Source organism: Lithobates pipiens, unplaced genomic scaffold (genome assembly GCF_037356315.1).
Source record: "Lithobates pipiens isolate NorthernLeopardFrog02 unplaced genomic scaffold, aLitPip1_a1.2 Scaffold_18, whole genome shotgun sequence".
NCBI lineage: Eukaryota > Metazoa > Chordata > Amphibia > Anura > Ranidae > Lithobates > Lithobates pipiens.
In genome coordinates, this window is record NW_027507758.1 from 604180903 (window position 1) to 604194025 (window position 13123).

The following is a 13123-nucleotide window of genomic DNA, read 5'->3' on the forward strand; positions in this document are numbered from 1 at the left end:
TTTTTTTTTCCAGCTACGGCTGGAAAGTGCCTTTTAAAGTGAAAAATTTTCACTGAGTTAGCGTGACTCAAAATGTGCTCTACCAAACGGTGGAGCAGAACGTTAAAGGGTTAAAGCAGAACGTCACCCCTTGATAGGTACCTGCTCCTGCCTCCACCCTGATTGCCTAGTTGATCCGGGTGCAAGCTCAGCCCCCAACCCGCAACCTCTTGGGATATGTCATAGTTCCCAGAAGGCTGCAGGAGTGGGACCAGGGAACACAATGCGAGCAGACAAGTGGAATTTCTCAGGGCTGCGTTTATAGTGTCTAGACGTTTATCTTTTTTTTTTTTTTATACTAGTAATGGTGGTGATAGTATGGCAGGAATTCTGACACTTTTTGGGTACCAGTGACACTAAAGCAGTGATAAGTGCTAAAAATATGCACTGTCACTGTACTAATGACCATAGGAGGTATTTAAGGAACAGAACATATGATTTGCAGAAACACGAAATAACCAGGGACACAAAATTTCCAAGACCGAGTGTATGAGTGTCCCTGTGGTTCTGGCAGGTCCCTGCCAGAACCACAGGGACACGCATACAACTCTACAGGACTTCAGCTCTATATACCAGTGGCCTGTTTTGCAAATTTTGTGTCCCTGGTTGTTTCGCTTTTCTGCAAACTCTGTCCGGTTTTCCTCTTCGCCGATCAAAGGGCGTCGGGGGGTCTTTCATGGATCGGCACTCTGATTGACTTGTGCTGTGCCAAATGACAGTACAACCGGCCCACGCCCCCTACCAGAAAGTGCTGGATTGTGTACTAGATACGTGATCCAGCATAGGAGAACCACTTTGCCTCCCTATAGCAGCATTGTGGTTGGCAAGTGGGTATTCAGTTTACTTAATTAAAATATACTGTACAGCTTAGGTAGTTAATGGCGTTTTTGTACTTGAATACAGTTCTGCTTTAACTAGTGTATGGCCTGGACCTAGGGGAGTCAACCTCGGCACCCCAATCTTTTGTGAAACTAAAAGTCCCTTGAGGGTTCGTAGCAGTCGGATACTGTCCGATTAGATTACCGCTACCCAACAGATCCTGTAATGGAAGTGACGTACCACCCAAAAAATACTTGGTGCGCATGCGCTATGTGCTCCACGACGCTATGCGTTCCAAACACTTAATCTGATGGGTAGTGGTAATCCAATAGAACGCCCATGCGGACGTCTTACTACCTCTAGCTACCTCTTGAATTTGTCTAATTTTAGCAATAAAGTCAGCGTATATAATTCAATATAGTATATTGACATCTGTGATGCTGTTTTGATGTTACATTTTGAAAGAATCTGGACGCCAGCAGTAAGAAGGTGGCGGAGGCCATGTTGGTACACCCAGCACTGATCAGCGTTAAACCTTTAGAGCCGGTTCACACAGGGGCAACTTGTCAGGCGACAAGTCGCGTCCCGTTCTGTACTATGGAACCATTCTAATAGGAGCGAAAGAGGTTCCTGTGCTACTTTTGGGGCGACTTCAGGCAACTTGCATTGACTTCTGTACAAAAGTAATTTTGCAAGCCGCCGCTGAAGTCGTGTGCAGGTTGCCTGAGGCAGTCACGCTGCAATTCGTGCTGCCTCTGTGTGAACCGGCTCTTAGGCTTTTAAAATTAAACACCCAAACACCATCACAGATGTCAATATACTATATTTATTTATATACACTCACTCTATTGCTAAAATTACTCTGAAATACAAGCCGTAGCTGGGTGTCGCAAGATGTCCGCCACCGCTGTTCTATCAGATTACCGCTACCCATCAGATCATGAAGTGTATGGAACGCATAACGCACGTGCAAGTATTTTTTTGGTCGGACCGTCAATTCCGTTAGGCCATCTGATGGGTAGCAGTAATCTGATAGAACACCAGCTTGACTTTCCGAGGCAGATGCATGATGGGATTTGTAGTCTTTTTAGAACGGGAATGCCAGGGTTGCCTGCCGCCTGGTCTGGGCTTTATGCAGTTTATGGCTTGTTTTGGTCTTGTTGTTCAGAGCCTGTTTGTATTTTGCAGGCATCAGTCAGAGCAGGATCTCTCACTGGCTGCTCCAGCAAGGCTCAGATTTAAGCGAGCAGAAGAAAAGAGCTTTCTATCGGTGGTACCAGCTGGAGAAAACGAGTCCTGGTAAAGTACCAATTACTGCATTATTGTTGGAGCTTATTACTGATTTCTCACCGCATGCTTCCTCTAAACCTCAATTGGTGGAAATGTTATTGTGTTTGCGCTGTCTGAAGGGGATGAGGAGCTTCACTAGTACGGTACTACGGTGGGCGGCTAAGTTGAAGCACACAGATAACAAGCTCACTCTTGAAGCTGATGTACATCCTGTTGCTAAAATCTAATATAAGCCTTAATATATTAAAGTGGACTGGAAGGCAAAAAGCAAATGTTGATTTGACAGAAGCAATGCACATTCACTGCAAAATATACACCAATCGGCCATAACGTTATGATCACAGACAGGGAAAGTGAATAGCATTGATTAAAGGCAATGGCATCTAAAGCCCCATACAGACTATCAGATTTTTTTCCTTCAGTTTTACCAAAACCATGTAATATGAGGTCAAACCTTAGACGTTTCAATTTGTATGCAATCAGGCAGGCCCTTGCACTACATGGTTTTGGTAAATCTGAAGGAAAAAGTCAGCAGAAAATCTAATTGGACAGTAGAAGATTGGAAAAACGTTGCCTGGTCTGTTGAGTGTCGATTTCAGCTGCGACATTCAGATGGTAGGGTCAGAATTTGGCGTAAACAACGTGAAAGCATGGATCCATCCTGCCTTGTATCAGTGGTTTAGACTGGTGGTGTAATGGTGTAGGGGATATTTTCTTGGCACACTTTGTGCCACTTAGTACCAATTGAGCATCGTTTAAACACCTCAGCCTACCTGAGTATTGTTGCTGACCATGTCCATCCTTTTATGACTACAGTGTCCCCATCTTCTGATGACTCCTTCCAGCAGGATAATGCACAATGTCACAAAGCTCAAATCATCTCACCACTGGTTTCTTGAACATGACAATGAGGTCACTGTCCTCCAATGGCCTCCACAGTCACCAGATCTCAATCCCATAGAGTACCTTTGTGATGTGGTGCAACGGGAGATTCGCAACCATAGATGTGCAGCCGATAGATTTGCAGTAATTGTGTGATGCTATCATGTCAACATGGACCAAAATCTCTGAGGAATGTTTCCAACACCTTTTTGAATCTATGCCATGAAGAATAAAGTCAGTTCTGAAGGCAAAAGGGGATCCAACCCAGTACTAGCAAGGTGTACCTAATAAAGCGAGGCCGGTGAGTCTATATGCATCGACAGGTGGGTAGGCTTTAAAGCGGAGGTCCACCCGAAAAGTGGAGCTTCCGCTCATTGGAACCCTCCCCCCCTCCGGCGCCACAATTGGCACCTTTCAGGGGGGAGGGGGGTGCAGGTACCTGTACAGTACAGGTATCTGCACCCACTTCCGGCGTAGATTCTGCAGAAACTACACCCCTTTCCGCAGAATCTACGCCCCTTTTCGAAGGTCCCCCGCTGCCTGCTGGGAAACAAACGGATCCCAGAGACAGCGGGGACAATCCGTATTGCGCAGCGCGACTCGCGCATGCCCAGTAGGGAACCGGGAAATGAAGCCGCAAGGCTCCACTTCCTGATTCCCATACCCAAGATGGCGGATAAGAGATCGGCTTCGGGTGACGACATCGCGGGCGCACTGGGCGGGTAAGTGTCATTATTTTAAAAGTCAGCAGCTGCAGTATTTGTAGCTGCTGGCTTTAAAAAAAAAAAAAAAAAAAACAGCGGACTCCCGCTTTAATGCCACCAATGGCAGCTGAGGTTTCTCTGCTGGGAGCACGCTCACTGGACATTTCCAGCACAGTGACCTAGCAGCTGGTGGGACCAATCATGTGACAGCCAATCCTAGTGATCACGTGATTAGGACGTTTTGGTCCTGCTCCCCTGCCTTAAGAATCAGTTAAAGGGCCACAGTGGGCAGAAAGAGGTTAAACACACATTACATAGACCTAGTCCTCTGTTGTCACTATCCGCAAACTCACTCTGAGAAAAACTATGCATGTAGATACGAAGTGGCTGCAGGGAGGTTGCAAGAGATGAGCAGTACCGAGATGTGCGTTTTTGCAATGAATTGCTTTTCAGTCCAGCCACGAGGAGCATGTAGTCTCCTCTCCACCTGTTTTAACCATGTAAAGCCTGCAACCGGTACATTGTATGTCGTTGCTCTGCTTTCCCATTTATTTGAATGGGCTGTGTTCAGCAGCGATACCACCAGCCAAATGTTCCATGCCGAGCAGTTGCCCTGCTGCATTGTGAACACACGAGGGCAGCCACTCAACACAGGCGCCATTCAGAGATCGCATTACATTTTCTCAATGGATGCAAAATGTTCTCTGATTGGAGAAAGTGGAGTTCTGGGTGGCGACGACATGCTCTCTACATTGGTTCGATCAGAAAATGCTTTCCATTAATTTACAAAATACAAGACATTTTTTATATGGTGCCCGTGAGCAGCGAGCGACCTCCTGTGTTCATAATGCAGCCACTTGGAAGCTAGTGAAGATCACTGAAGTAGCGGAGTAGTAGTGATACCTACTACAGTGACAGCTTCTACAGTGAATCACAGGTATAGTATATACATAATAACATTGGTCCCAGCTTGCTAGTAGATATTAATTGGTATAAAATCTTAGGAACAAAGAATATGGAGGAGAGATGGGTTTGCTCTAAAGAGCATATTAAAAGTGCATCCCATTGGGAAATAAATGTAAAAGTCAACAAAAGTCCTGGGTGGCTTAACTCCAATGTAAAAATGCATATAAAAGCAAAAGATAAGGCCTTTAAAAAACACAAGGCTGAGGGATAATCATCAGCATTCAAACTTTACAAAGAATGCAACAAGAAATGTAAGAGTCCAATTAGGGCGGCTAAGAAATAACATGAAAGACACATAGCGGAGGAGAGCAAAAAAAATTCTTTAGGTATGTAAATAGCAAAAAAAGGAGGGCAGGCCATATTGGCCCCTTAAAGAATGAGGAAGGACATCTAGTTACAAAGGATAGTGAGATAGCGAAGGTATTGAGTTTATTTTTCTCAGTCTTCTCAAGGGTATCGGGGGGGCTTCACTAACCAAATCTGCACTGTTTATTCTTGCAACACATCACAGGAAGCACCTCCATGATTAACAGTGGACAGAATTAAAATTAGACTTGGAAAATGTAACATTATCCGCTTCCCGACCAACCGCTGCAGTTATAATGCGGCAGTTTGGCTCCCCTGCGTAAACCGTGGCTATACGTCGGCTTGCAGGGTCAGGAATAGCATGCACGCGCCCCCTGCAAAGCGAGGGGGGTGGGGCGATACTCGTGGCTGACGGTCGCGATGACCGCCGGCCATGAGTGATCCTGACCAGGAGACACAGAACAGGTACTAGTGTGTGTAATCACTTCCCTGTTCTGACAGGAGTGACAGATCCTGTGTTCCTATTGGCTAGGAACCACGAGCCGTCATTTCCTCTAGTCGGGCCCCTTCCCCTTCAGTTAGAATCACCTCCCAGGTAAAACACAGTTAACCCCTTGATTGCCCCCTAGTGTTAACCCCTTCACTGCCATTGACATTTTTTACAGTAATCAGTGCATTTTTATAGCTGTATTAATGTCAATGGTCCTAAAAATGTGTCAAAATTGTCTGTGTCCGCCATAATGTCGCAGTCACAATAAAAATCGCAGATCGCCGCCATTACTAATAAAAAAAAATGCTATAAATCTATCCCCTATTTTGTAGACGGTATAACTTTTGCACAAACCAATCAATATACTCTTATTGCGATTTCTTTACCAAAAATATGTAGAAGAATACATATCGGCCTAAACTGAGAAAAAAATAGCTTTAAAAAAAAATGGGGATATTTATTATTTCAAAAAGTACAAAATGCTTTTTTTTTTCAAAATTGTCGCTCTTTTTTTGTTTGTAGCGCAAAAACTAAAAAACGCACAGGTGATCAAATACCACCAAAAGAAAGCTCTATTTGTGGGGGAAAAAAAGATGTCAGTTGTTCAGGTACAACACGACCGCACAATTGTCAGTTAAAGCGTCACAGTGCCGAATTGCAAACTGTGTTCTGGTCAGGAAGGGGGTAAATCCTTCCAGGGCTGAAGTGGTTAATCACCGGGACTGGATGGCTTGCACCCAAGGATACTTTGGGAACTTAGTCAAGTAATTTTCAGGCCATTGTTCCTCATTTTTACTGACTGGAATGGTATCAGCTAATTGTAGAAAAGCCAATGTAGCACCAATATTTAAATAAAGCCAAAATACATCCCTGGGAATTACAGACCAGTTAGCCTAACATCAATAGTATGCAAGCTCTTGGAGGGCATGTTAAGGGACTATATACAAGATTTTAGCAATGAGAACGGTATCATTAGCAGTAATCAGCATGGATTCATGGAGAATCGTTCTTGCTAAACCAATCTACTAACCTTCTATGAGGAGGTGAGTTGCCATCTGGATAAAGGAAGACCCGGAGGCGTATCAGGATTTTGCAAAGGCATTTTACGGTTCCCCATAAACGTTTACTGTACAAATTAAGGTCCGTTGGCATGGACCATAGGGTGAGTACATGGATTGAGGGTGGTGATAAATGGGGAGTACTCGGAATGGTCAGGGGTGGGTAGTGGGGTCCCCCAGGGTTCTGTGCTGGGACCAAACCTAATTTGTTCATAAACGACCTGGAGGATGGGGTAAACAGTTGAATCTCTGTATTTGCGGACGATACTAAGCTAAGCAGTGCAATAACTTCTCTGCAGGATGTGGAAACCTTGCAAATATATCTGAACAAATGAATGGGGTGGGCAACTACATGGCAAATGAGGTTTAATGTAGAAAAATATAAAATAATGCATTTGGGTGGCAAAAATATGAATGCAATCTATACACTGGGGGGGGGGGACAACCTAGTAGATGATAGGCTCAGCAATGCCAAACCGCTGCAAGCAAAGCATACATAATATTGGCATGCATTAAAAAGGGGATCAACTTCAGAGATAAAACGATAATTCTCCCTCTACAAGACTCCCTCTACAATACTCCAAGCCTCACCTGGAGTATTCTGTCCAGTTCTGGGCACCAGTCCTCAGGAAGGATGTACTGGAAATGGAGCGAGTACAAAGAAGGGCAACAAAGCTAATAAAGGGTCTGGAGGATATTGGTTATGAAGAAAGGTTGCGAGCACTGAACTTATTCTCTCTGGAGAAGAGACGCTTGAGAGGGGATATGATTTAAATTTACAAATACCGTACTGGTGACCCCACAATAGGGATAAAACTTTTTCGTGGAAGGTAGTTTAATAAGACCCGTGGCCACTCATTAAAATTAGAAGAAAATAGGTTTAACCTTAAACTATGTAGGATGTGGAATTCCCTTCCACAGGTGGTGGTCTCTGTGGAGGGCTTCAATAGTTTTAAGAAACTATTAGAAAAGCACCTGAACGACCACAACATACAGGGATATACAATGTAATACTGACATATAATCACACACATAGGTTGGACTTGATGGACTTGTGTCTTTTTTTTCAACCTTACCTACTATGTAACTATAAAAATATCCATACTTGCAATTCTTAAAGGTTTAAAAAAGTCAGCGTGATGAGGGTTGGCTTTATCGGCAACAGGTAAGATATTGGTACCCGGAGTTCACCTATAACATAATTCTGTGTGTAGATGTATTTATTTAGGGAAAAAAAATAAAAATATTTGATGAAGAATAAGTTTAAGAAGAAACCCGGCTGCGGGGAAGATTAATTCTCGTTCCAGTCAGTGGTCTACTGATAGAGGAACGCTGTTATTTTTCATCTGCCTTAGGGAGGCTTGGCACTGCATTCCGGGTACATGGAAATCTACTTCTCTGAGTACTTAAACCACGGAGTGGAACCATTTTACACTCCCCTGTCCCCGGAGTAAATTGTAAGGAGTAACGCACCTCCCCGTCTGTTTCTCGGAAACCCTGGGCCAGGCCTGTGATTTCATCTTGCGCCGTACCTTGTGGGGTTCCCAAATCACATTTCCAGCCAATTAGGCAGGCTGATGCTGTGCAGCTCACATAATCACATTGCAATCATCAGACAGTACGGGCCTGCAGACATCTGTATGCACCTTCTCAATGGAGGGGTCTGCGTGCTCTTATGTCAACCTGCGCTGCCACAGTTATGTGACTGTAACCCTTTCCCGACCGGGGGCTGAGGCGGTAACCCTTTCCCGACCGGGGGCTGAGGCGGTAACCCTTTCCCGACCGGGGGCTGAGGCGGTAACCCTTTCCCGACCGGGGGCTGAGGCGGTAACCCTTTCCCGACCGGGGGCTGAGGCGGTAACCCTTTCCCGACCGGGGGCTGAGGCGGTAACCCTTTCCCGACCGGGGGCTGAGGCGGTAACCCCATGTTCAAAAGACTCAAAGAAGAAAGCGATAAGTAGTCCCGTGGAAGGAAGTAGCCGGTAAATGACATATACACAGAGGGATGAGGTCACCGTAGAGGGGGAGGACCCGGGAAGCTAGAGGAACAAACAGGGTACTGTCTGGGGTGATTGGGTTGGGACAAGTTACAAGCACGATCCCCCTGTATAGCCTTTCAATAAAGCAGCCAACAGCCACAAGAGGGCGAGAACTAGCTGTTGGCTACTTTATTGAAAAGCTATACAGGGGGATCAGTGCTTGTAACTGCCGATCACCTGTGAGGCTGCCTGGCCCCCCTGCTACACTAAGGCTGTCTGGCCCAATACAACAGCTATCGGATTAAGCATTGGAGCATTTGCATGAGTGCCGATACTCGTGCAATGCTTGGTATCTGTACCGATACTAGTATCGGCGCAACCCCATAAAATACATTTACATTTTTGGTTGTAACATGACAAAATGTGGAAGACTTTAAGGGGTATGAATACTTTTTTAAGGAACTGTATGTTGAACATTTATATGCGGCCCCTTGGTGATGTCGGGGGCCGCAATTAACTCCCCCTTTAGCAAACTATTTGACAGAGCGATCACATTGCAAATGGTGGTTGCACCAAGATGGCCGCCGCTCCGGAGCTAGGCCAAAGTGCTCCGCATCGCGGCGGGGGCGGTGCCAATCGTATATTCGCACCATAAGACGCAGGCACATTTTCCCTCATATTTCTGGGGGAGAAAGTGCGTCTTAGGGTCCTTTCACACGGGGCGGATCAGTGCTGATCCGCCCTGTGGATATGCGCTTGCTCAGCGGGGATCGCCAGAGCGGTCTCCGCTGAGCAGGAAGATGACAAGTCCGTCCCTGCACACTGCGCAGGGACGGACCTGTCACAGCACCGCTCTCCCCTATGGGAGATCGGGTGACGACGGACCGCAGTGTCCATCGTCACCCGATCCAATGATGGATGGAAAAATAGCTTTTTCCTCCGTCGCACTTTTTCGGATCGGAGCGGGTCGGATGTCAACGGACATGTCACCACTGACATCCGACGCTTCATAGACCTCTATGGAGCATCCGTTCAGGTCCGCCTGAAAAACTGACAGGCGGACCTGAACTGATCGTCCGTGTGAAAGGGGCCCAATGGTGCGAAAAATACGGTATTTGAAAAATCTTGCATGAGAACCTTCTTCCCTCATCCAGAACATGAAGATGGGTTGTGGATGGGTCTTCTAGCATTACAATGACCCAAAATATACCGCCAAGGCAACAAAGGAGTGGCTCAAGAAGAAACACATTAAGGTCATGGAGTGGCCTAGCCAGTCTCCAGACCTTAATCCTATAGAAAATGTATGGAGGGAGCTGAAACGTCAAGTGGCCAAGAAACCTTAAAGATTTAGAGAAGATCTGTAGAATGGACCAAAATCCCTGACGTGTATGCAAACCTGGTAACCAGCTTCAAGAAACGTCTTCCCTCTGCACCTGCCACCACGTACTAAGCCCCCGTTCACATTAGTGTGATTTGACATGTGAAATCGCAGCCTATTACGGCAACGGCACTGTCCTAATCGGTGTGACACTGACTTTGCAGCACCACACCAATTTCAAAAAGTAGTTCCTGTAATACTTTAGTTGACTATACAGGTCCATGCACAAATGTCTTTCAAATCGCCCTCGAAATCGCACTGAAATGCGGGTTTGAAATCATGCGCGTTTAGCTGAACTCAAACCAGCCTTCTGTTTCAATGAAGTCATGCTTTGCTTGATGATCAAATGCTTATTCAATTTTTTTTTTCTGCCTAGTCAGGAGAAATAACCTAGTTCCCTGCTGGGATCTCTGGCCCGGGCCATTTTTTTTACTGACTTCTTTTCTCTTTAATTTTTTCCTGTGAGGGTGGTACACCTTGGCTCCTGCTGGATGGTTGGGAGCATGACCAGGCATTCGCAGATGCTCCACTAATTTCCCCCTGTGCTGGGCCTCGGCCGATGTCCCCCAAGTGGGCCCTTGGTGACGCCCCTGTGTGGGGCCTAAGGCAGTGGAGGTTTCAGTTGGCGGCCCCCCTGTGTTCTTTGCATTTTCACAGGTAGTGCTTAGGCATATAGGCTAGTAAATAGCTCCCTCCCTCCCCTGCCTCACTGGTCTCGACTGATCCTATGTCTGGCTCTCCAGTCATGGATGTGGTCCACCTTGCTTAGTTGGTGGCCACACTCCCTGTCCTGTCAGCTAGTGAGGTTGCTCCTCCACAACTGCAGTGGCACACAAGAAGGTGCTGGTTGTGTCCCTTATTACATCTATGCAGGAAACTTTAAAGATGGAGTCTCCCGCTTTTAAGGATCTGGCTTACATACCTGGGGTCTGGGGTTTGCAGTTTGTATGCTATGCCTCTTGCACGCAGTTCCCTTGGTTGCTAAGCTCTCTGTTTTGCCAGTGGTGCTTAGACATGTATTGGGGCTTACCTTGAGTAGAACTTGGCCTTGAATACCATCCGTTTTCTTTGGCGTTCCCTGGTCTTGCACTCCCTGGTGTGTACACTTAAGGGGTTCGATATCTGCCTCCACCGGTGCAGTCGATTCTACCGCCTTGGGATCTACTCCTGGGTGCGTTCGGTTCTACAGGAGCCTCCCGTTGGAAGTATTTGGGAGGTTCTTCTGCTTGCTCTGTCCCAGAAGGTGGCTTTTTTTGGTTGCTATCACCTCTACCTGCAGAGTGTCGTAACTGTAGGTGTTATCATGTCATACTACTTACCTGGTGATCCCCAAAGATGAGGTGTTTCTTCGCCCTTTTTTCACGGTTCCTTCCTCTGATTCCTTTTGACCAAGGACTTTGTATTGCCTTCCCTGTGTCCCAGGTCAAAATGTCCTAAGGGATTTACCTTACATGCCCTGGATGTGTTCAGGCGATTTGGGCGTATTTGGCAGTCACAGGGCCTTTTCGGAGATCAGACTCTGACAGGTCATACACCTGCAGCCTTTCTAGATGGATCAGACAGATGACTCTGGGCTATTCTATCAGGGGTTGGATTCCTCCTTTCCCTGTTATGGCGCATTCTACTTGGCTGCTTGGGGCCTTGGGCCTTCCAAGGCCATCTGCTGCGCTGGTTTGCAAGGCGGCCACTTGGTCTTGGCATCTAAGGTTGCTTCTTTTGGCCGCAAGGTTGCAGGCTGCTTTTTAGAGCAGTGGTCATCAATCCTGTCCTCAGGGCCCACTAACAGGCCAGGTTTGCAAGATAACTGAAATACATCACAGGTGATATCATTTGCTGCTCCGTGATTGCAGTATTCTAGTCTGCATCTCCCCAAGGTAATACATAAAACCTGGCCTGTTAGTGGGCCCTGTGGACAGGTTTGATGACCACTGTTTTAGAGGGTCTAGTCCCTCTTGAAGGGTATTCTTCAGGTTGGGCTCCTGTTACCTGGTTGGACTCTTGTGTTAGCCTTGGAATTTTTCATTGTCCCACCCCTCATGTTTGACACTGCATTGGGACATCCTTGTGGTTCTGAATAATGGAGCGCGTTGTCTGTCAATGAACAAAAGAGAAAATGGGATTTTTTGACACCGTAAAATCTATTTCTCTGAGTTCATTGAGAGACACTACTTTCTACTAAACTTAAGGCCTGTAGCAGAGAAGGGGGGGGTGTATATAACCTAGGACTGCCCATTTGCGTAGTCAAGTCTTTTTTTCTATCTAGTGTCCTACTCCTGTAGGGGGGTGATATAACCCTATGGTTCTGAATAAGGGAGCGCTGTGTCTGTCAATGAACTCAGAGAAATGGATTTTACGGTAAATCAAAAAAAAACTAATTTTTTTTCCCCCACTGGGGCCATGTTAGCTGAGTGAGAGAAACTAAAGGAGATGAGACATGGTGGAATAGTGAGTACCAGTGTGCAAAGGATTGTTTGCTTTGGGCGAATAAATCGCCACAAACATTGGGTGTCCTATATGAGTGGATGTTGCTGCATTATGTATCCACTTATTAGTTTTTTACATTTTAGAATGTGGTGCCTTGAGACTGTGCATATTTTTAAAGGGTGCCTTGACTGAAAAAAGCTTGAGAAACACTAGTATAAATTTGCTGTTCTTATTTTTTTAAATGATTAATATTATTATGGTACCTATTATTATTATTATTATTATTATTATTATTATTATTATTATTATTATCATCATGATTATTATTGTAATTTCTCTGCATTACATCCACTAGGAGTCCTAGTTCATGAATATATAGGAGCATCATAATTGTATTTTTTTAAAGCAGACCAAATAACGAGGATGCACTTTTTAAAGACCACTCCAGTCTTGTGTACTAAAATTTTCTTTTTTTTTTTTTTATGTTTCAGGTGCAACTCTAAGTATGAGACCAGCTCCCATCCCTATAGATGACACAGAGTGGAGGCAAACCCCACCCCCTGTCACCGCTACCTCCGGTACATTCAGGTTACGACGGGGCAGCCGGTTCACCTGGAGGAAAGAGTGCCTGGCTGTCATGGAGAGGTATGGCATGATTCAGTAAAATGTCTATTCCTGGTGTATGAGCCATGAGTTAAATTGCCAGCCACAGAGGATTATACACTACTAGACCAAACTGAAAGTCAGCTTTTAGGAGCCATAACCCCTCTTTTTTTTTTTTTTTACTT

General features: G+C 45.7%; 1 protein-coding gene across 7 annotated transcripts in view; it reads left to right on the forward strand.

Moving 5' to 3' along the window:
* The window catches only part of HMBOX1 (homeobox containing 1), a 178836-nt gene that overhangs the window by 140111 nt on the left and 25602 nt on the right, over positions 1-13123 (forward strand). For all 7 annotated transcript variants that reach the window (XM_077489263.1, XM_077489264.1, XM_077489265.1 and 4 more), the window contains exons 5-6: positions 2047-2157; positions 12827-12980. In XM_077489263.1, coding sequence (XP_077345389.1) covers positions 2047-2157; positions 12827-12980 — 265 coding nt within the window. The remainder of the gene's footprint in view (positions 1-2046; positions 2158-12826; positions 12981-13123) is intronic.